We start from the raw sequence: 25185 nt of genomic DNA, 5'->3' as shown, positions 1-25185 counted from the left end.
GAGAATTCCAGAGATTCACCACTCTTTGAGTGAAGAAGTTCCTCCTCAACTCCGTTCTAAACCGCCCCCCTTTTATCTTGAGGCTGTGCCCCCTAGTCCTATTGTCTTTTTTGAGCGGGAAGAGTCTTTCCACCTCTATCTTATCCATCCCATTCACCATCTTATACGTCTCAATGAGATCTCCCCTCATTCTTCTAAACTCTAACGAGTACAAGCCCAGTTTATTCAGCCTCTCCTCATAGCTCAACCCCCTCAACTCCGGTATCAGCCTAGTAAACCTCCTCTGCACTCCCTCCAAGGCCAAAATATCTTTGTGCAGGTGCGGCGCCCAAAACTGCACACAGTACTCCAGCTGCGGCCTCACCAATGCCCTATACAGCTGCAGCAAGACCTCCCTACTTTTATATTCAATCCCCTTCGCTATGAAGCCCAGCATCCCATTCGCCTTCCTGACCACCTGCTGCACCTGCAAGCTGGGTTTTTGCGACTCATGCACAAGGACCCCAAGGTCCCTCTGCACTGTCGCCTGCTGCAGTTTTTCGCCTCGTAAGTAATAGTCCTTCCTACCATTTTTCCTACCAAAGTGGACCACCTCACACTTGCCAACATTAAATTCCATTTGCCAGTTCCTGGCCCATTCGCCCAGCCTATCTAGATCCTTCTGCAGACTCTCCACACCCTCCGCACAATTTACCGTTCCCCCAATCTTGGTGTCATCAGCAAATTTCGACACTCTACACTCGGTTCCCTCCTCCAGATCATCTATATAAATGGTAAAAAGCTGAGGTCCCAGCACCGACCCCTGGGGCACTCCACTAGTCACCATCCTCCAATCCGAATAGCACCCGTTGACCCCCACTCTCTGCCTCCTATTTGACAACCAATCCTCTATCCACGCTAACACCCTACCCCCAACTCCATGTCCCTCGACCTTCTGCAATAACCTCTTGTGAGGCACTTTGTCAAACGCTTTCTGAAAATCTAGAAAGACCACATCCACCGGCTCTCCTCTATCCAACGCCCTAGACACATCCTCATAGAACTCCAGTAAATTTGTCAGACACGACTTCCCTTTAATGAAACCGTGCTGCATCTGCTCTATCAAGCAATTCCCTTCAAGATGCCTCGCAATTTCCTCCTTAATGACAGATTCTAACATTTTACCTACCACAGATGTTAAACTAACTGGCCTATAATTCCCCGCCTTTTGCCTGGCACCCTTCTTAAACAACGGCGTAACATTAGCCGTTTTCCAATCATCCGGCACTTCCCCGGAATCCAGCGACGTTTGGAAAATAACCACCAAGGCATCCACTATCACCTCCGCCATTTCTTTCAGAACCCTCGGATGCATTCCATCCGGTTCTGGGGACTTGTCCACAATCAGCCCCTCTAGTCTGTCGAGCACCGCTTTTCTAGTAACAGTAATGTCATTAAGACCCTCCAGTCCTACCACCTTTCTATCGCTAACACCCAGCAAATTATTCACGTCCTCCTCCGTGAAGACAGAAACAAAAAAGTTATTCAATACCTTAGCCATATCCCCATCCCCTACCACTAGGTCCCCTTTCTCATCCTCTAAAGGACCAACATTCACCCTAGCCAGCCTCTTCCTTTTTATATATTTATAAAAACTCTTGCTATCCTTTTTTATATTAAGCGCTAGCCCAGCTTCATAGTTTCTCCTACCCTTCCTTATCAACTTCTTTGTCAATCTTTGTTGACATTTAAACCTCTCCCAATCCTCTTCTCGCCCACTACTCTTAGCTACTCTAAATTCCTCCGCTTTTAGTTTAACACTTTCCTTCACCTCCTTCGTCATCCACGGCTTATTACCTCTCCTCTTACTATCCTTTTTGACCATCGGAATAAATTTCTGTTGAGCACCAAGAAAGATCTCCTTAAAGATCCTCCACTGCTCCTTAACAGACCCTCCCTCCAACGCGCTCTCCCAGTCCACATTCGCCAATTCTTCTCTCATCCTACCGTATTTCCCTCTATTCAAACAAAGGACGCGTGTCCGGGAACCCACTTTCTCCTCCTCCATCTGCACCAGAAACTCCACCATACAATGATCACTCTCCCCAAGAGGATCCTTCACCACAAGGTGCCTAATTCTACCCGCTTCATTACATAGCACCAGATCCAAGATAGCTCGCTCCCTCGTCGGCTCCAACACACACTGTTCGAGGAAACTATCCCGGCAGCATTCCAAGAACTCTTCCTCGAGCCCCCCACGTCCAACATGGGTCGACCAATCAATATGCAGATTGAAATCCCCCATAACTACGGCCGTCCCATTCCTGCACGCCGCACTTATTTGCGCGTTAACAGCCCGCCCCATCTCCAGATCATTATTCGGGGGCCTATAGACTACACCCACCAGTGTCTTCCTCCCTTTGCTGTTCCTAATCTCCACCCACAACGATTCCACCCTCTGCTCCTTGGCTCCAATATCATCCCTTGCTACCACCGTGATGCTATCCTTAATCAGCAGAGCTACGCACCCCCCCTTTTCCCTCCTGTCTATCCTTCCTAAACACTTGATAGCCCTGTACATTCAGCTCCCAGTCCCTGTCACCCTGCAGCCACGTCTCTGTAATGGCCACCAGATCGTATCCATTTGTGTCGATCTGCACCATCAGCTCATCCACTTTATTCCGAATGCTTCGTGCATTCAGATAAAGTGCTTTCATCCCAGCCTTCACCTGGACCCTATTTGCCGCAACGCCACCAACTATACTCACGCCCCCTACTCCCTCTATTATTGGGACATCCTCGGCCTCTTCCCTTACATGTACACTCTCCTTAACTTTAGACCTTGTAAGGTCACCCACCCTCACACCCTCCCCCCCCATAATTAGTTTAAAGCCCTGTCTACAGTCCTCTTTACTCGATTCGCCAGCACTCTGGTCCCAGCACGGTTCAGACCAACCCCATCCCTCCCGAACAGGTCCCACCTACCCCAATACTGGTGCCAATGTCCCATAAATTCAAACCCATTCCTCCCACACCAATCCCTGAGCCACCCATTCACTTCCTTAATCCTGTCAACCCTACGCCCATCTGCACACGGTTCAGGCAGTAGCCCAGAGATAACCACCTTGTCGGTTCTACTTTTTAATTCCATTCCAAGCTTTTCATACTCCTCCAAGCTTTTCATGCTCCTTCCATTCATCATCTTACACCTGGAGTTACTGTGTACAGTTTTGGTCTCCTTACTTGAGAAAGGATATACTGACACTGGAGGGGATGCAGAGGAGATTCAGTAGGTTGATTCCGGAGTTGAGAGGGTTGGCTTATGAGGAGAGACTGAGTAGACTGGGGCTATACTCATTGGAATTCAGAAGAATGAAGGGGTTTCTTATAGAAACATATAAGATTATGATGAGAATAGATAAGATAGAAGCAGGGAAGTTGTTTCCACTGGCGGGTGGAACTAGAACTAGGGGGCATGGCCTCAAAATAAGGGGGAGCGGATTTAGGACTGAGTTGAGGAGGAATTTCTTCACACAAAGGGTTGTGAATCTGTGGAATTCCCTGCCCAGTGAAGCAGTTGAGGCTACCTCATTGAATGTTTTTAAGGCAAGAATAGATAAATAGTGACAGGGAAGTTGAAGTGCAGATAGGGAAACAGATTCTGGAGAGATGTATTAATAACAGAGTTGTCGTGATGGGAGACTTCAGTTTCCCAAACATCGACTGGAATATCCCTAGGGTAAGGGGTTTGGATGGGGAGGAGTTTGTTAGGTGTGTTCACGAAGGTTTCCTGACGCAGTATGTGGATAAGCCCACGAGGGGAGAGGCTGTACTTGACCTGGTACTGGCGAATGAACCAGGGCAGGTGATGGATCTCTCGGTAGGAGAGCATCTTGGGAATGGTGACCATAATTCTATCTCCTTCACAATTGCATTGGAATGAGATAGGATCAGGCAGGCTAGGAAGGTGTTTGTCTGGGGTAAGGGGAGATACGAAGAAGTCAGGAAGTTACTTGGACAAATAAACTGGAAGGAGGCGTTCTTAGGGAAAAGTACCGAAGGAAGGTGGCGGATATTCAAGGAATGTTTGTCTGGAGCTATGCGTGACAACGTTCCGATGAGACAAGGGGGTTTTGGTAGGTCGCGGGAACCGTTGTGCACGAAGGCTGTGTTGAACCTAGTCAGGAGGAAAGGGAAAGTGTACAAAAGGTTCAGGGAACTAGGAGAGGTTAAGGATCTTGAGGAGTACAAGGACTGTAGAAAGGAGCTTAAAAGGGAAAATAGGAGAGCCAGAAGGGGTCATGAGAAGACCTTGGTGGGTAAGATTAAGGAGAATCCCAAGGCCTTCTATAAATATGTGAAAGGTAAAAGGATGAGAAGAGAAGGGATAGGACCTATAAAAGGTGAAGGGGGAAAGGTCTGTGTAGAACCAGAAGAAATGGCAGAGGTGCTTAATGAGTACTTTACGGTGGAAGCTGATCTGGGAGATTTTGCTACGGATTTGCAGCAGATGGAAAAGATTGAGTTTGTGGATATTAAGGTGGAGGATGTGTTAGAATTTTTGAATTCTATCAAGATAGATAAGTTGACGGGACCAGATGGGATATACCCCAGGATACTGTGGGAGGCGAGGGAAGTGATTGCAGAGCCCCTGGCGATGATCTTTGCGTCGTCAATGGAGACGGGAGAGGTTCCGGAAGATTGGAGGATTGCGGATGTAGTCCCTATTTTCAAGAAAGGGAACAGAGATAGCCCGGGAAATTACCGACCAGTGAGTCTGACCTCAGTGGTTGGTAAGCTGATGGAGAGGCTTCTGAGGGACAAGATTTACGAGCATTTGGCGAGGTTTGACATGATCAGGAATAGTCAGCATGGATTTGTCAAGGGCAGGTCGTGCCTTACGAGCCTAGTTGAGTTCTTCGATAATGTGACTGAACACATTGACGAAGGAAGTGCCGTGGACGTGGTGTACATGGACTTCAGCAAGGCGTTTGATAAGGTCCCCCATGCAAGACTTCTTGAGAAGGTGAGAGGGCATGGGATCCAAGGGCCTTTGGCCTTGTGGATCCAGAACTGGCTTGCCTGCAGAAGGCAGAGAGTGGTTGTGGATGGGTCTTTTTCTGAATGGAGGTCAGTCACCAGTGGAGTGCCCCAGGGATCTGTTCTAGGACCCTTGCTGTTTGTCATTTTCATAAATGACCTGGATGAGGAAATGGAGGGATGGGTAAGTAAGTTCGCTGATGACACGAAGGTCGGTGGTGTTGTGGATGGTCTGGAAGGATGTCAAAAGTTGCAGCAGGACATAAATAGGATGCAGGACTGGGCGGAGAAGTGGCAGATGGACTTCAACGCGGATAAATGCGTAGTCGTCCATTTTGGCAGAACCAACGGGATGAACGAGTACACTATCAAGGGCAGGAGTCTTAGTAGTGTTGAAGAGCAGAAAGATCTTGGGGTCCGGGAAAACAGGACTCTTAAATCGGTCTCGCAGGTGGAAGAGGTGGTCAAGAAGGCGTATGGTGTACTGGCCTTCATTAATCGAGGGATTGAGTTTAGGAGTCGGGAGGTAATGCTGCAACTTTATAAGACCCTAGTCAGGCCTCACTTGGAGTACTGTGCGCAGTTCTGGTTGCCTCACTATAGGAAAGACGTAGAAGCTATTGAAAGGGTACAGAGGAGATTTACAAGGATGTTGCCTGGACTGGGAGGCATGCCTTATGAAGTAAGGTTGAGGGAGCTGGGTCTCTTTTCCCTGGAGAGACGAAGGTTGAGAGGCGACCTGATAGAAGTTTATAAAATGTTGAGAGGAATAGATAGGGTGGATTCTCAGAGGCTATTTCCCCGGGTTGAAATGGTCGCTACGAGAGGACACAGATTTAAGGTGCGGGGAGGAAAGTACAGAAGTGATGTTAGGGGTAAGTTTTTCACTCAGAGGGTGGTGAGTGAATGGAATCGGCTGCCGTCAGTGGTGGTGGAGGCGAACTCGCTGGGGTCTTTTAGAAGACTTCTGGATGAGTATATGGGGTTTTATGGGATTGGGGGTTATAGATAGGTCTATAGATTGGTAGGTGTTGATGTGATCGGCGCAACTCGTGGGCCGAAGGGCCTGTTTGTGCTGTAGTGTTCTATGTTCTATAAATTTTTGAACAGTAAAGGAATTAAGGGTTATGGTGAGCGGGCAGGTAAACATAATAAGAACATAAGAAATAGGAGCAGGAGTAGGCCATCTAGCCCTTCGAGCCTGCCCCACCATTCAATAAGATCATGGCTGATCTGTCGTGGCTCAGTTCCACATTCCTGCCCTCTCCCCATAACCCTTAATCCCCTCTCTTATCAAAAACCCATCAACCCGCGTCTTAAAAATATTGAGCGAGGTAGCCTCCACCACTTCAACGGGCAGCGAATTCCAGAGATAAGTGGAGCTGAGTCCACAAAAAGATCAGCCATGATCTTACTGAATCGAGGGCTCGAGGGGCCAGATGGCCGACTCCTGCTCCTAGTTCTTATATTCTTATGTAAATGGTCTATCCTGAATCCTCAGACTGTGACCCCTGGTTCTGGACTCCCCCACCATCGGGAACATCCTCCCTGCATCTAGTCCTGTCTAGTCCTGTTAGAATTTTATAAATCTCTATGAGATCCCCTTTCGTTCACCTGAACTTCTGTGAAAACAATCCTAACCTAGTCAGTCTTCCCTCGTATAACAGTCCCGCAATCCCTGGAATAAGAACATAAGAACATAAGAACATAAGAAATAGGAGCAGGAGTAGGCCATCTGGCCCTTCGAGCCTGCCCCGCCATTCAATAAGATCATGGCTGATCTGTCGTGGCTCAGTTCCACTTTCCCGCCCTCTCCCCATAACCCTTAATCCCCTCTCTTATCAAAAACCCATCAACCCGCTTCTTAAAAATATTTAGCGAGGCAGCCTCCACCACTTCAACGGGCAGAGAATTCCAGAGATTCACCACCCTTTGAGTGAAGAAGTTCCTCCTCAACTCCGTTCTGAACCGCCCCCCCTTTATCTTGAGGCTGTGCCCCCTAGTCCTACTGTCTTTTTTGAGCGGGAAGAGTCTTTCCACCTCTATCCTATCCATCCCATTCATCATCTTATACGTCTCAATGAGATCTCCCCTCATTCTTCTAAACTCTAACGAGTACAAGCCTAGTTTATTCAGCCTCTCCTCATAGCTCAACCCCCTCAACTCCGGTATCAGCCTAGTAAACCTCCTCTGCACTCCCTCCAAGGCCAAAATATCCTTGCGCAGGTGCGGCGCCCAAAACTGCACACAGTACTCCAGCTGCGGCCTCACCAATGCCCTATACAGCTGCAGCAAGACCTCCCTACTTTTATATTCAATCCCCCTCGCTATGAAGGCCAGCATCCCATTCGCCTTCCTGACCACCTGCTGCACCTGCAGGCTGGGTTTTTGCGACTCATGCACAAGGACCCCGAGGTCCCTCTGCACCGTCGCCTGCTGCAGTTTTTCGCCACGTAAGTAATAGTCCTTCCTACCATTCTTCCTACCAAAGTGGACCACCTCACACTTGCCAACATTAAATTCCATTTGCCATTTCCTGGCCCATTCGCCCAGCCTATCTAGATCCTTCTGCAGACTCTCCACACCCTCCACACAATTTGCCTTTCCCCCAATCTTGGTGTCATCAGCAAATTTCGACACCCTGGTAAATCAGCCTGGTAAACCCTTTGCTGCACTCCCTCAAGAGCGAGATCATCCTTCCTCAGAAAAGGTGACCAAAACTGCACACAATACTCTAGGTGTGGCCTCACCAAGGCCCTATATTGCAACAACACATCCCGGCTCCTGTACTCGAAACCTCTCGCAATGAAGGCCAACATATCATTTCCCTTCTTTACCGCCTGCTGCACCTGCCTGCTCACCTTCAGTGTCTGGTGCACAAGGACACCAGGTCCCTCTGCACACTCCCCTCTCCCAATTTACACTCACTCAGGTATTAATCTGCCGCCTTGTTTTTGCTTCCAAAGTGAATAACCTCACATTTATCCAAATTATACTGCATCTGCCATTGATTTACCCACTCACCCAACCTGTCCAGATCATTCTGAAGGATCTCTGCATCCTTGTCACAGTTCATCCCCCCCCCCACCCAACTTAGTATCATCTACAAACTTTGAGATGTTACATTTTGTGAATAGCTGAGGTCCCGCCACTGATCCCAGTGGCACCCCCACCAGTTACTGCTTGCCAATTTGAAAAGGATCCATGTGCATCGGAATAGATCCCTGCCCGACACGGTGAGTGATACTCCCGGCACCCACACGGTGAGTGATTCTCCCGGCACCCACACGGTGAGTGAAACTCCCGGCACCCACACGGTGAGTGAAACTCCCGGCACCCACACGGTGAGTGATTCTCCGGCACCCACACGGTGAGTGAAACTCCCGGCACCCACACGGTGAGTGAAACTCCCGGCACCCACACGGTGAGTGATTCTCCCGGCACCCACACAGTGAGTGATTCTCCCGGCACCCACACGGTGAGTGATTCTCCCGGCACCCACACGGTGAGTGAGTGATTCTCCCGGCGCCCACATGTTGAGTGAGTGATTCTCCTGGCACCCATAAGAACATAAGAAATAGGAGCAGGAGTAGGCCATCTAGCCCTTCGAGCCTGCCCCGCCATTCAATAAGATCATGGCTGATCTGAAGTGGATCAGTTCCACATTCCCGCCTTCTCCCCATAACCCTTAATTCCTTTGTCTATCATAAACCTATCTGCCCGTGACTTAAATATATTTAGCGAGGTAGCCTCCACCACTTCAGCGGGCAGCGAATTCCAGAGATTCACCACCCTTTGAGTGAAGAAGTTCCTCCTCAACTCCGTTCTAAACTGCACCCCCCCCTTTATCTTGAGGCTGTGCCCTCTAGTCCTGCTGTCCTTTCTGAGCGGGAAGAATCTCTATACCACTACCCTACCCATCCTTTTCATTATCTTATACGTCTCTATAAGATCCCCCCTCATCCTTCTAAACTCCAACGAGTACAGACCCAGTCTATTTAGCCTCTCTTCATAGTCCAACCCCCTCATTTCCGATATCGGCCTAGTGAACCTCCTCTGCACTCCCTCCAAGGCCAAAATATCCTTGCGCAAGTGCAACGACCAAAACTGCACACAGTACTCCAGCTGTGGCCTCACCAGTGCCTTGTACAGTTGCAGCAAGATCTCCCTGCTTTTATATTCTATCCCCCTCGCTATGAAGGCCAGCATCCCATTCTTGATCACCTGCTGCAACTGCAGACTGGGTTTTTGTGACTCAAGCACAAGGACCCCCAGGTCCCTCTGCACCGTAGCATGCTGCAGCTTTTCACCCTTTAAATAGTGATCCCTCCTACTATTATTCCTGCCAAAGTGGATAACATCACACTTGCTAACATTGTACTCCATCTGCCAGGTCCTCGCCCAGTCGCTCAGCCTATCCAGATCCCTCTGCAGACTTTCCACACCCTCCGCACAATTTGCTTTTCCACTCATCTTTGTGTCATCAGCAAATTTCGTTATCCTACGTTCAGCCCCCTCTTCCAGATCATCACACGGTGAGTGAGTGATTCTCCCGGCACCCACATGGTGAGTGAGTGATTAACATCCTCTCCATTTCCATGCACTAGGATACCCAGATCCCTCTGTATCTCAGAGTTCTGCAATCTGTCACCAGTTATGTTTCTTTTTGTTCTATCCGACCAAAACTGACAATTTCACATTTTCCCCCATTTATTCTCCTGTTGCTAGATCTTTGCTCACTCACCAAACTGATCTATTTCCCTATGTAAGCTCTTTATACTCTCTTCACAACACTTCTCCAATGATCTTTCGTAATCGGCAAATTTCACAACCGTATATTTAGTCCTTTCATAGAACATAGAACATTACAGCGCAGAACAGGCCCTTCGGCCCACGATGTTGCGCCGACCAGTTAAAAAAAAACAATGACCCACTAACCTAAACCAATCCCTTTTCATCCAAGTTATTTATATAAAATGTAAAAAGTTGAGGTTTCAGGACTGATCCCTGTGACACACCACTCGGCACATCCCACCAACCAGAAAGTGACCCATTTATGCTTACTCTGTGTTTCCTGTTAGCTGACCAATCTTCAATCCGTGCCAATATGCCAATATTCACCGTATTATAGAAAAGATATTATTAAACTAGAAAGAGTGCAGAAAAGATTTACTAGGATGCTACTGGAACTTGATGGATTGAGTTATAAGGAGAGGCTGAACAGACTGGGACTTTTTTCTCTGGAGCATTGGAGGTTGAGGGGTGACCTCATAGAGGTCTATAAAATAATGAGGGGCGTAGAAAAGATATTCAATATCTTTTCTCAAAGGTAGGGGAGTCTAAAACTAGAGGGTATAGGTTTAAGGTGAGAGGGGAGAGATACAAAAGTATCCAGAGAGGCAATTTGTACACCCAGAGGGTGGTGAATGTCTGGAACAAGCTGCCAGAGGCAGTAGTAGAGGTGGGTACAATTTTATCTATTAAAAAACATTTGGATAGCTACACGGGTACTATGGGTATAGAGAGATATGGACCAAATGCGGGAAATTGGAATTAGCTGAGGGCTTTTGAAAAAATAAGGGCGGCATGGGCAAGTTGGACCAAAGGGCCTGTTTCCCTGCTGTAAACATCTGTAACTCTATGACTGTAATATGTAACCCCCAACACCACAATACCTTTTCCACAATACCTTTGATTTGGCACTTTATTAATTGTCGTCTGGAAATCTAAGTAAGGTACATTCACTGGTTTCCCTTTACAGAAACATAGAATCGCGACAGTGCAGAAGGAGGCCATTCAGCCCATTGAGTTGGCAGTGTCTTCTTACCCAAGCCTCCCCACTATCACCCAATCACCACAACCCCATGCATTTACCATGGCTAATCCACTGAACTGGCACATCTTTGGACTGTGGGAGGAAACAGGAGGACCAGGGGAAACCCATACAGACACGAGGAGAACTTGCAAACTCCACACAGTGACCCAAGGCTGGAATTGAACCCGGGTTCCTTGCGCTGTGAGGCAGCAGTGCTAACCACTGTGTCACCGTGCTGCCCCGGGTCCCTGGCGCTGTGAGACAGCAGTGTGAATCACTGTGTCACCGTGCTGCCCCGGGTCCCTGGCGCTGTGAGACAGCAGTGTGAATCACTGTGTCACCGTGCTGCCCCGGGTCCCTGGCACTGTGAGACAGCAGTGTGAATCACTGTGTCACCGTGCTGCCCCGGGTCCCTGGCACTGTGAGACAGCAGTATGAATCACTGTGTCACCGTGCTGCCCCGGGTCCCTGGCACTGTGAGACAGCAGCGTGAATCACTATGCACCGTGCAGCCCTGGGTCCCTGGCACTGTGAGACAGCAGTGTGAATCACTGTGTCACCGTGCTGCCCCGGGTCCCTGGCACTGTGAGACAGCAGTGTGAATCACTGTGTCACTGTGCTGCCCCGGGTCCCTGGCACTGTGAGACAGCAGTGTGAATCACTGTGTCACCGTGCTGCCCCGGGTCCCTGGCACTGTGAGACAGCAGTGTGAATCACTGTGTCACCGTGCTGCCCCGGGTCCCTGGCACTGTGAGACAGCAGTGCTAATCACTGTGTCACCGTGCTGCCCCGGGTCCCTGGTGCTGTGAGACAGCAGCGCTAACCATTGTATCACCGTGCTGCCCTGGGTCCCTGGGGCTGTGAGACAGCAGTGCTAATCACTGTGTCACCGTGCTGCCCCGGGTCCCTGGGGCTGTGAGACAGCAGTGTGAATCACTGTGTCACCGTGCTGCCCCGGGTCCCTGGCACTGTGAGACTGCAGTATGAATCACTGTGTCACCGTGCTGCCCCGGGTCCCTGGCACTGTGAGACAGCAGCGTGAATCACTATGCACCGTGCAGCCCTGGGTCCCTGGCACTGTGAGACAGCAGTGTGAATCATTGTGTCACCGTGCTGCCCCGGGTCCCTGGCACTGTGAGACAGCAGTGTGAATCACTGTGTCACCGTGCTGCCCCGGGTCCCTGGCACTGTGAGACAGCAGCGTGAATCACTATGCACCGTGCAGCCCTGGGTCCCTGGCACTGTGAGACAGCAGTGTGAATCACTGTGTCACTGTGCTGCCCCGGGTCCCTGGCACTGTGAGACAGCAGTGTGAATCACTGTGTCACCGTGCTGCCCCGGGTCCCTGGCACTGTGAGACAGCAGTGTGAATCACTGTGTCACCGTGCTGCCCCGGGTCCCTGGCACTGTGAGACAGCAGTGCTAATCACTGTGTCACCGTGCTGCCCCGGGTCCCTGGCGCTGTGAGACAGCAGTGTGAATCACTGTGTCACCGTGCTGCCCCGGGTCCCTGGCACTGTGAGACAGCAGTGCTAATCACTGTGTCACCGTGCTGCCCCGGGTCCCTGGCACTGTGAGACAGCAGTGTGAATCACTGTGTCACCGTGCTGCCCCGGGTCCCTGGCACTGTGAGACAGCAGTGCTAATCACTGTGTCACCGTGCTGCCCCGGGTCCCTGGCACTGTGAGACAGCAGTGTGAATCACTGTGTCACCGTGCTGCCCCAGGTCCCTGGCACTGTGAGACAGCAGTGTGAATCACTATGTCACCGTGCTGTCCCGGGTCCCTGGCACTGTGAGACAGCAGTGTGAATCACTGAGTCACCGTGCTGCCCCGAGTCCCTGGCACTATGAGACAGCTGCATGAATCACTGTGTCACCATGCTGCCCGGGTCCCTGGTGCTGTGAGACAGCAGTGTGAATCACTGTGTCACCGTGCTGCCCCGGGTCCCTGGGGCTGTGAGACAGCAGTGCTAATCACTGTGTCACCGTGCTGCCCCGGGTCCCTGGGGCTGTGAGACAGCAGTGTGAATCACTGTGTCACCGTGCTGCCCCGGGTCCCTGGCACTGTGAGACAGCAGTGTGAATCACTGTGTCACCGTGCTGCCCCGGGTCCCTGGCGCTGTGAGACAGCAGTGTGAATCACTGTGTCACCGTGCTGCCCCGGGTCCCTGGGGCTGTGAGACAGCAGTGCTAATCACTGTGTCACCGTGCTGCCCCGGGTTCCTGGCACTGTGAGACAGCAGTGTGAATCACTGTGTCACCGTGCTGCCCCGGGTCCCTGGCGCTGTGAGACAGCAGTGTGAATCACTGTGTCACCGTGCTGCCCCGGGTCCCTGGCGCTGTGAGACAGCAGTGTGAATCACTGTGTCACCGTGCTGCCCCGGGTCCCTGGCACCGTGAGACAGCAGTGTGAATCACTGTGTCACCGTGCTGCCCCGGGTCCCTGGCGCTGTGAGACAGCAGCGTGAATCACTGTGTCACCGTGCTGCCCCGGGTCCCTGGCACCGTGAGACAGCAGCGTGAATCACCGTGTCACCGTGCTGCCCCGGGTCCCTGGGGCTGTGAGACAGCAGTGTGAATCACTGTGTCACCGTGCTGCCCCGGGTCCCTAGCTCTGTGAGACAGCAGTGTGAATCACTGTGTCACCGTGCTGCCCCGGGTCCCTGGGGCTGTGAGACAGCAGTGTGAATCACTGTGTCACCGTGCTGCCCCGGGTCCCTGGCGCTGTGAGACAGCAGTGTGAATCACTGTGTCACCGTGCTGCCCCGGGTCCCTGGCGCTGTGAGACAGCAGCGCTAATCACTGTGTCACCGTGCTGCCCCGGGTCCCTGGCACTGTGAGACAGCAGTGTGAATCACTGTGTCACCGTGCTGCCCCAGGTCCCTGGGGCTGTGAGACAGCAGTGTGAATCACTGTGTCACCGTGCTGCCCCGGGTCCCTGGCACTGTGAGACAGCAGTGTGAATCACTGTGTCACCGTGCTGCCCCGGGTCCCTGGCACTGTGAGACAGCAGTGTGAATCACTGTGTCACCGTGCTGCCCCGGGTCCCTGGGGCTGTGAGACAGCAGTGTGAATCACTGTGTCACCGTGCTGCCCCGGGTTCCTGGCACTGTGAGACAGCAGTGTGAATCACTGTGTCACCGTGCTGCCCCGGGTCCCTGGGGCTGTGAGACAGCAGTGTGAATCACTGTGTCACTGTGTCACCGTGCTGCCCTGGGTCCCTGGGGCTGTGAGACAGCAGTGTGAATCACTGTGTCACCGTGCTGCCCCGGGTCCCTGGCACTGTGAGACAGCAGTGTGAATCACTGTGTCACTGTGTCACCGTGCTGCCCTGGGTCCCTGGGGCTGTGAGACAGCAGTGTGAATCACTGTGTCACCGTGCTGTCCCGGGTCCCTGGCACTGTGAGACAGCAGTGTGAATCACTGTGTCACCGTGCTGCCCCGGGTCCCTGGCACTGTGAGACAGCAGTGTGTATCACTGTGTCACCGTGCTGCCCCGGGTCCCTGGCACTGTGCGACAGCAGTGTGAATCACTGTGTCACCGTGCTGCCCCGGGTCCCTGGCACTGTGAGACAGCAGTGTGAATCACTGTGTCACCGTGCTGCCCCGGGTCCCTGGCACTGTGAGACAGCAGTGTGTATCACTGTGTCACCGTGCTGCCCCGGGTCCCTGGCACTGTGAGACAGCAGTGTGAATCACTGTGTCACCGTGCTGCCCCGGGTCCCTGGCACTGTGAGACAGCAGTGTGAATCACTGTGTCACTTATCTGTGACTGTTTCAAAGAACTCCAATAACTTGGTTAGACATGATTTCCCTTTCACAAAACCATGTTGACTCTGCCTGATTGCCGTGAAGTTTTCCAAGTGTCCCACAATAACATCTTTAACAATGGCTTCTAACATGTTCTGTCTGATAGGCGTTAGACTAACTGGCCTGTAGTTTCCTGCTTTCTGCATCCCTCCCTTTATAAATAAAAGAGTTATATTTCTTATTTTCCAGTCTGATAGAACCTTTCCTGAATCTCGGGATTTTGGAAAATTAAAAGCAACGCATCAACTATTACCCTAGCCAGTTTCTAATACCTGAGGATGAAGTCCATCTGGGATTGTCAGCCCATGGACCTAACAGTTTTCTCAGTGTCACCTCCCTGCTGATTGTAATGTTCCGGTGTTCCTCTCTCCCTTCCATTTCCCAATTTGCAGCTATTTCTGGAATGTTCTGGTATCACTCTCGTGAAGACTGATGCAAAATACCAGTTCAATTCATCCAGCACCACATTGTTTTCTCTAATTAATTATCCAGACTCACTTTCTATAGGAGCAATGCTGAATTTATTAACTCTTTTTGTATTTAAATGTCTACAGAAACTCTTAGTTTCAACCTCTGCATTTCTAGCTCTCTTTCTGTCATACAATAGTTTTCACCACCTTATTTATCTTTTAGCCATTCATAGAATCATAGAAACCCTACAGTGCAGAAAGAGGTCATTTGGCCCATCGAGTCAAACTGACCACAATCCCACCCAGGCCCTACCCCCATATCCCTACATATTTACCCACTAATCCCTCTAATCTATACATCTCAGGACACTAAGTGGCAATTTTAGCATGGCCAATGAACCTAACCCACACATCTTTGGACTGTGGGAGGAAAACCGGAGCACCCGGAGGAAACACATGCAGACACGAGAAGAATGTACGAACTCCACACAGACAGTGACTCAAGCCTGGAATCGAACCCCGGGTCCCTGAAGCTGTGAAGCAGCAGTGCTAACCACTGTGTGACCATACCATCCCGGAGAAAAATTCTTTACTGCTTTTTAAACTTTGTCCAGATTTCTGACCTTCCACCCATCTTTGCACAATTATATGTTTTTTCTTCAAGTTTGATACTAGCTTTAACCCTTTTTTCAGTTAACCATGGAATGTAGCTCCATCCCGTGGAACTTCTGTTTCTTCTTTTTCTTGTTGGCCACAAAATAGGAGAGGGGAGTGTGCAGCGAGATTTTGGTGTCCTCATGCATCAGTCGCTGAAATTAAGCGCACAGGTACAGCAGGCAGTAAAGAAAGCAACTGGTATGTTGGCCTTCATAGTGAGAGGACTGAGTATAGGGATAGGGATGTTTTGATGTAGTTATACATGGCCTTGGTGAGGCCACACTGGAAACAGCGTGTGCAGTTTTGTCTGCTTGTCTCAGGAAGGATGTTCTTGCTCTCAAGGGAGGGTAGCAAAGGTTTACCAGACTGATTCCTGGGATGGTGGGACTAGTGTGTGAAGAGAGATTGAATCGCCTAATATTGTATTCGCTAGAGACTTATAAAATTCTAACAGCACTAGACAGGGTAGATGCAGGGGGGATGTTCTCGATGGTGGGGGAGTCTAAAACCAGGGGTCACAGTCTGAGGCCATTTAGGACGGAGGTGAAGAGACATTTCTTCACCCAAAGAGTGGTGAATGTGTGGAATTCACCACCACAGTAAGCAGTTATGGCCAAAACATCATATATTTTCAAGAAGAAGTTGGATATAGCTCTTGGAGGGGAAAAGGGATCAAGGGATATTGGGGGAAGGCAGGAGCAGGATGATCATCAAGACTTTAATGATCAGCCATGCTTATGATGAATGGTGGATCAGGCTCAAAGGGCCGAGTGGCCTCCTCCTGCTCCTATCTTTATACTTCAATGTCTGTCTTAGTCAGGGAGCTTGTATTGCATGGAATCCTGCAAAGGTGCAAGATGAGAAAGTCAGTTCATAAGAACATAAGAAATAGGAGCAGGAGTAGGCCAACTAGCCCTTCGAGCCTGCCCCACCATTCAATGAGATCATGGCTGATCTGTCGTGGCTCAGTTCCACACTCCCGCCCTCTCCCCATAACCCTTAATCCCCTCGCTTATCAAAAACCTATTCAGTTCCTGCCTTGTTCTCAGAAAATCTTCAACGTGTTGCAGATCGCTCTCCAGATATCGATAATTACTCTGAGGAAGAAGACGACAGCTATTCGTCTGAGCAGGAAGGCAGCGATGATGCTGGTCCGAGTCAGGTAGGGAAAATTCCAGCACTACACTCCATCTCACACAGATCACATTTCCTCAGCACAGACACTCAGCAGGAATGCCTGTTCCAAAAAACATCAGCATCAGATCTGGGGAGGATCCCAAAGATCCGCTGCGGAATTTCTCTTAGAAGTTCCTTCCTTCCTACAAAACTCATTTCCAAACTCCATGGCCTAGGCTCGGCTCCTCCCTCTGGGACTGGATCCTGAACTGCCAAACTCACAGACCACAATCAGTGAAGATAAGCAACAACACCTCCTCCATGATCATCCTCAACACCCGCTGCCCCACAAGGCTGTGTTCTCAGCCCCCTACTATACTCCTTATATACCTACGACTGTGTGGCCAAATTCTCCTTTTCAGGTTTGCTGATGACAATCCCATGGTGGGTCAGATCCCAGACAATTATGAGACAGAGAATGTGGTGTGGCAACAATAATCTCTCCCTGAATGAAGGAGATAGTCATCGACTTCAGGAAGTGTGAAGGAGAACATGCCACCATACATCAACAGGGACGAAGTGGAAATGGTCGAGAGCTTCAGGTTTCTAGGTGTCCAGATCACCAACAACCTGTCCTGGTCCCTCCCATGCTGATGCTATAGTTAAGAAAGCGCACCACTTTTTCAGAAGGCTAAGGACGTTTGCATGCCAGCTACGACTCTCACCAACTTTTACAGATGCCCCACAGAAAGCATTCTTTCCAGTTGTATCACAGCTTGGTACGGGCTCCTGCTCTGCCCAAGACCACAAGAAACTACAAGAGGTTGCGAATGTACCCAATCCATCACACAAACCAACCTCCCATCCATTGACTCTGTCTACACTTCCTGCAAAGCAGCCATGCACCACGAACATTTTCTCTTCCACCTTCTTCCGTCATGAAAAAGATACAAATGTCTGAGATCACGTACCAACCGACTATTTACCATTTATATAGATGATCTGGAAGAGGGGGCTGAGCGTAGGGTGACGAAATTTGCTGATGACACAAAGATGAGTGGAAAAGCAAATTGTGCGGGGGGTGTGGAAAGTCTGCAGAGGGATCTGGATAGGCTGAGCGACTGGGCGAGGACCTGGCAGATGGAGTACAATGTTAGCAAGTGTGATGTTATCCACTTAGGCAGAAATAATAGTAGGAGGGATTCCTATTTAAAGACGAAAAGCTGCAGCATGCTACGGTGCAGAGGGACCTGGGGGTCCTTGTGCATGAGTCACAAAAACCCAGTCTGCAGTTGCAGCAGGTGATCAAGAAGGCGAATGGGATGCTGGCCTTTATAGCAAGGGGAATAGAATATAAAAGCAGGGAGGTCTTGCTGCAACTGTACAGGGTACTGGTGAGGCCGCAGCTGGAGTACTGTTTGCAGTTTTGGTCGCCGCACTTGCAGAAGGATATATTGGCCTTGGAGGGAGTGCAGAGGAGGTTCACTAGGCTGATACCGGAGATAAGGGGATTAGACTATGAAGAGAGATTGAATAGACTGGGTCTGTACTCGTTGGAGTTTAGAAGGATGAGGGGGGAATCTTATAAAGTCATATAAGATAATGAAAGGGATGGATAGGGTAGAGGTAGAGAGATTCTTCCCGCTCAGAAAGTTCAGCAGGATTAGGGGGCACAGCCTCAAGATAAGGGGGGGCAGTTTAGAATGGAGCTGAGGAGGAACTTCTTCACTCAAAGGGTGGTGAATCTCTGGAATTCTCTGCCCGTTGAAGTGGTGGAGGCTACCTCGCTAAATATATTTAAGTCACGGGTAGATAGGTTTCTGATAGGCAAGGGGATTAAGGGTTATGGGGAGAAAGCGGGAAAGTGGAACTGATCCACTTCAGATCAGCCATGATCTTATTGAATGGCGGGGCAGGCTCGAAGGGCTAGATGGCCTACTCCTGCTCCTATTTCTTATGTTCTTACGTTCTTATGACTCAAGAACAGCATCTTCCCTGCTGTTGTCAGACTTTTGAATGGACCCATCTTGCATTAAGTTGATCTTTCTCTATAGCCTAGCTATGACTGTAACACGACATTCTGCGCTCTCTCATTTCCTTCTCCATGTATGGTATCCTTTGTCCTTAAGCATGCAGGAAACAATACTTTTCACTGTATGCTAATACATGTGACAAGAATAAATCAAATCAAATGGTAAGGGTTTACCCGGCAATGACCCGAAAGTATGAACTTCCACTTAACAATTGCACTGAGCTGCAACAATCTAACAAGGTGATTGAAATCGCAAACTCCAAATGGTTCTGCCAGTGAAACATTAAATTTACTTTTAATTGCAAAGTAACTATTTAAACACCCAGTCTCAACTGTGCACGCGGCAGCCTCGAATCCTGAGGGAACCTCTGCTGCCCTGTTTGAAAAGCTGGGAATGGAATTAAAAAGTAGAACCGACAAGGTGGTTATCTCTGGACTACTGCCTGAACCGAGTGCAGACGGGCGTAGGGTTGATAAGATTAAGGAAATGAATGGGTGGCTCAGGGATTGGTGTGGGAGGAATGGGTTTGAATTTATGGGGCATTGGCATCAGTACTGGGGTAGGTGGGACCTGTTCTGGTGGGATGGGGTTGGTCTGAACTGTGCTGGGACCAGAGTCCTGGCTAATCATGTAAATAGGACTGTAGTTAGGGCTTTAAACTAATTGGGGGGGGAGGGTGCGAGGGTAGGTGACATTACGGAGTCTAAAGTAAAGGAGAGGGTGCAGGTAAGGGAGGAGGCCAAGGATGTCCCAATAATAAAAGGAGTAGGGGGTGTGAGTGTGGTTGGTGGCGTTCTGGCAAATAGGGTCCAGGTGAAGGCTGGGATGAAGGCACTTTATCTGAATGCACGAAGCATTTGGAATAAAGTGGATGAGCTGGTGGCGCAGATCAGCACAAATGGATATGATCTGGTGGCCATTACAGAGACATGGCTGCAAGGCGACAGGGACTGGGAGCTGAATGTCCAGGGGTATCAGGTGTTTAGGAAGGATAGGCGGGAGGAAAAAGTGGGGGGGGTGCGTAGCTCTGCTGATTAAGGATAGCATCAGGGTGGTATCAAGGGATGATATAGGAACCAAAGAGCAGAATGTGGAATCGTTGTGGGTGGAGATTAGGAACAGCAAAGGGAGGAAGACGCTGGTGGGTGTCGTTTCTAGGCCCCCGAATAATGATCTGGAGGTGGGGCGGGCTGTTAACGCGCAAATAAGTGCGGCATGCAGGAATGGGACGGCCGTAGTTATGGGGGATTTCAATCTACATATTGATTGGTCGACCCATGTTGGACACGGTGGGCTCGAGGAGGAATTCTTGGAATGCTGCCGGGATAGTTTCCTCGAACAGTGTGTGTTGGAGCCGACGAGGGAGCGAGCTATCTTGGATCTGGTGTTATGTAATGAGGCGGGTAGAATTAGGGACCTTGTGGTGAAGGATCCTCTTGGGGAGAGTAATCATTGTATGGTGGAGGAGGAGAAAGTGGGTTCTCGGACATGCGTCATTTGTTTGAACAGAGGGGAGTATGGTAGGATGAGAGAGGAATTGGCGAATGTTGATTGGGGGAGCGCATTGGAAGGTAGGTCTGCTGAGGAACAGTGGAGGATCTTTAAGGAGATCTTTCTTGGTGCTCAGCAGAAATTTACTCCGATGGTTAAAAAGGAACGTAGGAGGAGAGGTAATCAGCCGTGGATAACGAAGGAGGTAAAGGAAAGTGTTAAATTAAAAGTGGATGCGTTTAGAGTAGCTAAGAGTAGTGGGCGAGAAGAGGATTGGGAGAGGTTTACATGTCAACAAAGAATGACAAAGAAGATGATAAAGAAGGGTAGGAGAAACTATGAAGCTGGGCTAGCGCTTAATATAAAAAAGGATAGCAAGAGTTTTTATAAATACATGAAAAGGAAGAGGCTGGCTAGGGTGAACGTTGGACCCTTAGAGGATGAGAGGGGGGACTTAGTGGTAGGGGATGAGGAAATGGCTGAGGCCCTGAATAACTTTTTTGTTTCGGTCTTCACGGAGGAGGACGTGAATAATTTGCCGGGTGTTAGCGATGGAAAGATGGAAGGAGTGGAGGGCCTGAATGACATTATTGTTAATGGAGAGGCAGTGCTCGACAGACTGGAGGGACTGATTGTGGACAAGTCCCCAGGACCGGATGGAATGCATCCGAGGGTTCTGAAAGAAATGGCGGAGGTGATAGTGGATGCCTTGGTGATTATTTTCCAAACGTCGCTGGATTCTGGGGAAGTGCCGGAAGATTGGAAAACGGCTAATGTTACGCCATTGTTTAAGAAGGGTGGCAGGCAAAAGGCGGGGAATTATAGGCCGGTTAGTTTAACATCTGTTGAAGGTAAAATGTTAGAATCCGTGTACAAGGAGAAAATAGCGAGGCATCTTGAGGAGAATTGTTTGGTAGAGCAGATGCAACACGGTTTCGTTAAGGGGAAGTCGTGTCTGACGAATTTATTGGAGTTCTATGAGGATGTGTCTAGTGCGGTGGATAGAGGAGAGCTGGTGGATGTGGTGTTTCTTGATTTTCAGGGGGCGTTTGACAAAGTGCCTCACAAGAGGTTATTACAGAAGGTCAGGGGGCATGGAGTTGGGGGTAGGTTGTTAGCGTGGATAGAGGATTGGCTGTCAAATAGAAGGCAGAGAGTGGGGGTCAATGGGTGCTATTCGGATTGGCGGTTGGTGACTAGTGGAGTGGGCCAGGGGTCGGTGGTGGGGCCTCAGCTATTCACCATTTATATAGATGATCTGGAGGAGGGAACCGAGTGTAGGGTGTCGAAATTTGCTGATGACACCAAGATTGGTGGAACGGCAAATTGTGCGGAGGGTGTGGAGAGTCTGCAGAAGGATCTAGATAGGCTGGGCGAATGGGCCAGGAACTGGCAAATGAAATTTAATGTTGGCAAATGTGAAGTTGTCCACTTTGGTAGGAATAATGGTAGGAAGGACTATTACTTACGTGGCGAAAAACTGCAGCATGCGACGGTGCAGAGGGACCTCGGGGTCCTTGTGCATGAGTCGCAAAAACCCAGCCTGCAGGTGCAGCAGGTGGTCAGGAAGACGAATGGGATGCTGGGCTTCATAGCGAGGGGGATTGAATATAAAAGTAGGGAGGTCTTGCTGCAGCTGTATAGGGCATTGGTGAGGCCGCAGCTGGAGTACTGTGTGCAGTTTTGGTCGCCGCACTTACGTGAGGATATTTCGGCCTTGGAGGGAGTGCAGAGGAGGTTTACCAGGCTGATTCCGGAGTTGAGGGGGTTGAGCTATGAGGAGAGGCTGAATAAACTAGGCTTGTACTCGTTAGAGTTTAGAAGAATGAGGGGAGATCTCATTGAGACGTATAAGATGATGAATGGGATGGATAGGATAGAGGTGGAGAGGCTCTTCCCGCTCAGAAAGGACAGTTGGACTAGGGGGCACAGCCTCAAGATAAAGGGGGGGCGGTTTAGAACGGAGTTGAGGAGGAACTTCTTCACTCAAAGGGTGGTGAATCTCTGGAATTCTCTGCCTGTTGAAGTGGTGGAGGCTGCCTCGCTCAATATTTTTAAGACGCGGGTTGATAGGTTTTTGATAGGCAAGGGGATTAAGGGGTATGGGGAGAGGGTGGGAATGTGGAACTGAGCCACGACAGATCCGCCATGATCTCAGTGAATGGCGGGGCAGGCTCGAGGGGCTAGATGGCCTACTCCTGCCCCTATTTCTTATGTTCTTATGCCCTGTACTCCTCAATATGACACCAAAGGATGCCCAAATGGAGAAGAAGGATCATTCAGCCATTAAACTCTGCACCAAATATCTGACAGGCTCACCCCCATGCTGTGTTTCTGTGCTGTAGACCGAATGCTGTGTTTCTGTGCTGGACACTGAATGCTCTGTTTCTGTGCTGTAGACTGAATGCTCTGTTTCTGTGCTGTAGACTGAATGCTCTGTTTCTGTGCTGTAGACTGAATGCTCTGTTTCTGTGCTGTAGACTGAATGCTCTGTTTCTGTGCTGTAGACTGAATGCACTGTTTCTGTACTGTAGACTGAATGCTCTGTTCCTGCGCTGTAGACTGAATGCTCTGTTTCTGTGCTGTAGACTGAACACTCTGTTTCTGTGCTGTAGACTCGGTGCTCTGTTCCTGTGCTGTAGACTGAACACTCTGTTCCTGTGCTGTAGACTGAATGCTCTGTTTCTGTGCTGTAGACTGAATGCTCTGTTTCTGTGCTGTAGACTGAATGCTCTGTTTGTGTGCTGCAGACTCGGTGCTGTGTTTCTGTGCTGTAGACTGAATGTTGTGTTTCTGTGCTGTAGATCGAACGCTCTGTTTCTGTGCTGTGGACTGAATGCTCTGTTTCGGTGCTGTAGACTGAATGCTCTGTCTCTTTGCTGTCGACTGAACGCTCTGTTTCTGTGCTGTAGACTGAATGCTCTGTTTCTGTGCTGTAGACTGAATGCTCTGTCTCTTTGCGGTAGACTTAACACTTGTTTCTGTGCTGTAGACTGAACGCTGTTTCTGTGCTGTGGACTGAATGCTCTGTTTCTGTGCTGTAGACTGAACGCTCTGTTTCTGTGCTGTAGACTCGCTATTATTCTGTGTGATTTGATTTGTCTGCAGGATTTATATGATGAAGATGACGACCTGCGAAAACCGAAAAAGCCTCGAAGGAAGATGAGCCGGACGACCTCAATGACTCGGGTAAAGCTAGGCCGCTCCTCTGCTCAATTTAAATTTGTTCAGGCATAGTTTGTGGCACACTAGGCTTCACTGTGTGCTTCAGGAGTGTGATGGAATACTCCCCACTTGCCTGGATGGGTGCAGCTACAACAACACTCAAGAAGCTTGACACCATCCAGGACAAAGCAGCTCCACTTGATTGCTATCCCCTCCAAAAGTATTCACTCCCTCCACCACCAGTGCTCAGTAGCAGCAGCGTGTACTATCTACAAGATGCACTGCAGTAACTCACCAAGGTTCCTTAGACAGTACCTTCCTAACTCATGACCACTTCCATCTCGAAAGACAAGAGCAGCAGATACCTGGGAACGCCATCACCTGGAGGATCCCCTCCAAATCAAATCACTGTCCTGACTGGGAAATGTATCGCTGTTCCTTCATTGTCACTGGGTCGAAATCCCTAACAACAGTGCGGGTGGACCTACACCACAGGGAGTACAGCGATTCAAGAATGCAGTTCACCACCACCTTAAGGACAACAAGGGATGGGCAGTAAATGCTGGCCAGCCAGTGGCACCCACATCTCATGAGTGAATTTTTTAAGATGAAGTAGAAAGGAACTCTACCAGGAGCATTTAAATTGAATTAAAGGCAGATGGGTAAAAAGAAGACTGCTCAGTTAATGGGAGGCAACATGTCCCCCTGTGTCCCAGATCAGTACAGATGGGATGTGAATGGTGGTGATGGATTCTCAAACAGTCAAACCAGAGAAGTGTGACTGCAGAAACTCAGGGCCACATCTATTTATTTATTGAGATGCTATAGTGCAGGCATAAACGTTTAACTGATCTCATGTTGTAGGCATTGGCTAAGAGAAGCTGGGATGAGAAGAAGTCTTAACATCAGTATCCAGAAATCATAGGATCCCTACAGTGCAAAATGAGGCCATTCAGCTCATTGAGCCACAGTGACAACAATCCCACTCAGGTCCCATCCCTGTCACCCCACACATTTACCTGATGATCCCCCTGACAATTTACCATGGCTAATCAGCCTAACCTGTGCATTTTTGGGACCGTGGGGGGGGAAACTGGAGCACCCGGAGGAAACCCACGTAGACACGGAGAGAACGTGCAAACTCCACACAGACAGTGACCCAAGCCAGGCATCGAACCCGGGTCCCAGCACTGTGAGGCAGCAGTGCTAACCATTGTGCCACCGTACTGCCCATCACCATTCCACTCTTACCCAGGATAGGGAAAGTTTGGAAGTGTACATGATGAGCAGTGAGCCAGCATTCAAAGATCAGTGGTGTGTGCCCCCATCCCCCCTTGCTTGCTCTAGCAGATCATACCAGAGTCCCAGTCTACAGCCCAGATCCTCACTATCAGGAACAAACTTCCTGTGTGCTACTCAGGCATTGTAAATGCCTGGCTTGTCTGAAACACCTGGATGAGGTGTAACCTGTACAGGTGATCAAGCACCCTGTTTGAAAGGTTTGGGGAAAGAGGAAGATCCCATTTCTATTGTACCAGATCCAAACTTTGGCTTATCCAGTCAGCAGCAATAATGGTTTCTCTATTTCACTTATATTCTTCCTTGTGTTCTCTCTGGGCCACTTTATTTTGATCAAGCTATTAGGAAAAATAGAACAGGAGGTAAGAG

The 25185-nt window shown here is 49.7% G+C and overlaps 1 protein-coding gene across 4 annotated transcripts in view; it reads left to right on the top strand.

Annotated features, from left to right (window-relative positions):
• LOC145337674 (phosphofurin acidic cluster sorting protein 2-like) overlaps positions 1-25185 on the top strand; it is a 489510-nt gene that overhangs the window by 279032 nt on the left and 185293 nt on the right. For 2 of the 4 annotated variants that reach the window (XM_080182492.1, XM_080182494.1), the window contains exons 6-7: positions 16762-16874; positions 23461-23541. In XM_080182492.1, coding sequence (XP_080038618.1) covers positions 16762-16874; positions 23461-23541 — 194 coding nt within the window. The remainder of the gene's footprint in view (positions 1-16761; positions 16875-23460; positions 23542-25185) is intronic. The other 2 variants (XM_080182493.1, XM_080182495.1) reach the window with 1 other exon arrangement.

The sequence above is a fragment of the Carcharhinus amblyrhynchos genome, unplaced genomic scaffold (genome assembly GCF_965287045.1).
Source record: "Carcharhinus amblyrhynchos unplaced genomic scaffold, sCarAmb.v2.hapA scaffold_58, whole genome shotgun sequence".
NCBI lineage: Eukaryota > Metazoa > Chordata > Chondrichthyes > Carcharhiniformes > Carcharhinidae > Carcharhinus > Carcharhinus amblyrhynchos.
Note: the sequence above shows the minus strand (reverse complement) of the source record. Positions and strands in the feature narration are given on the sequence as shown.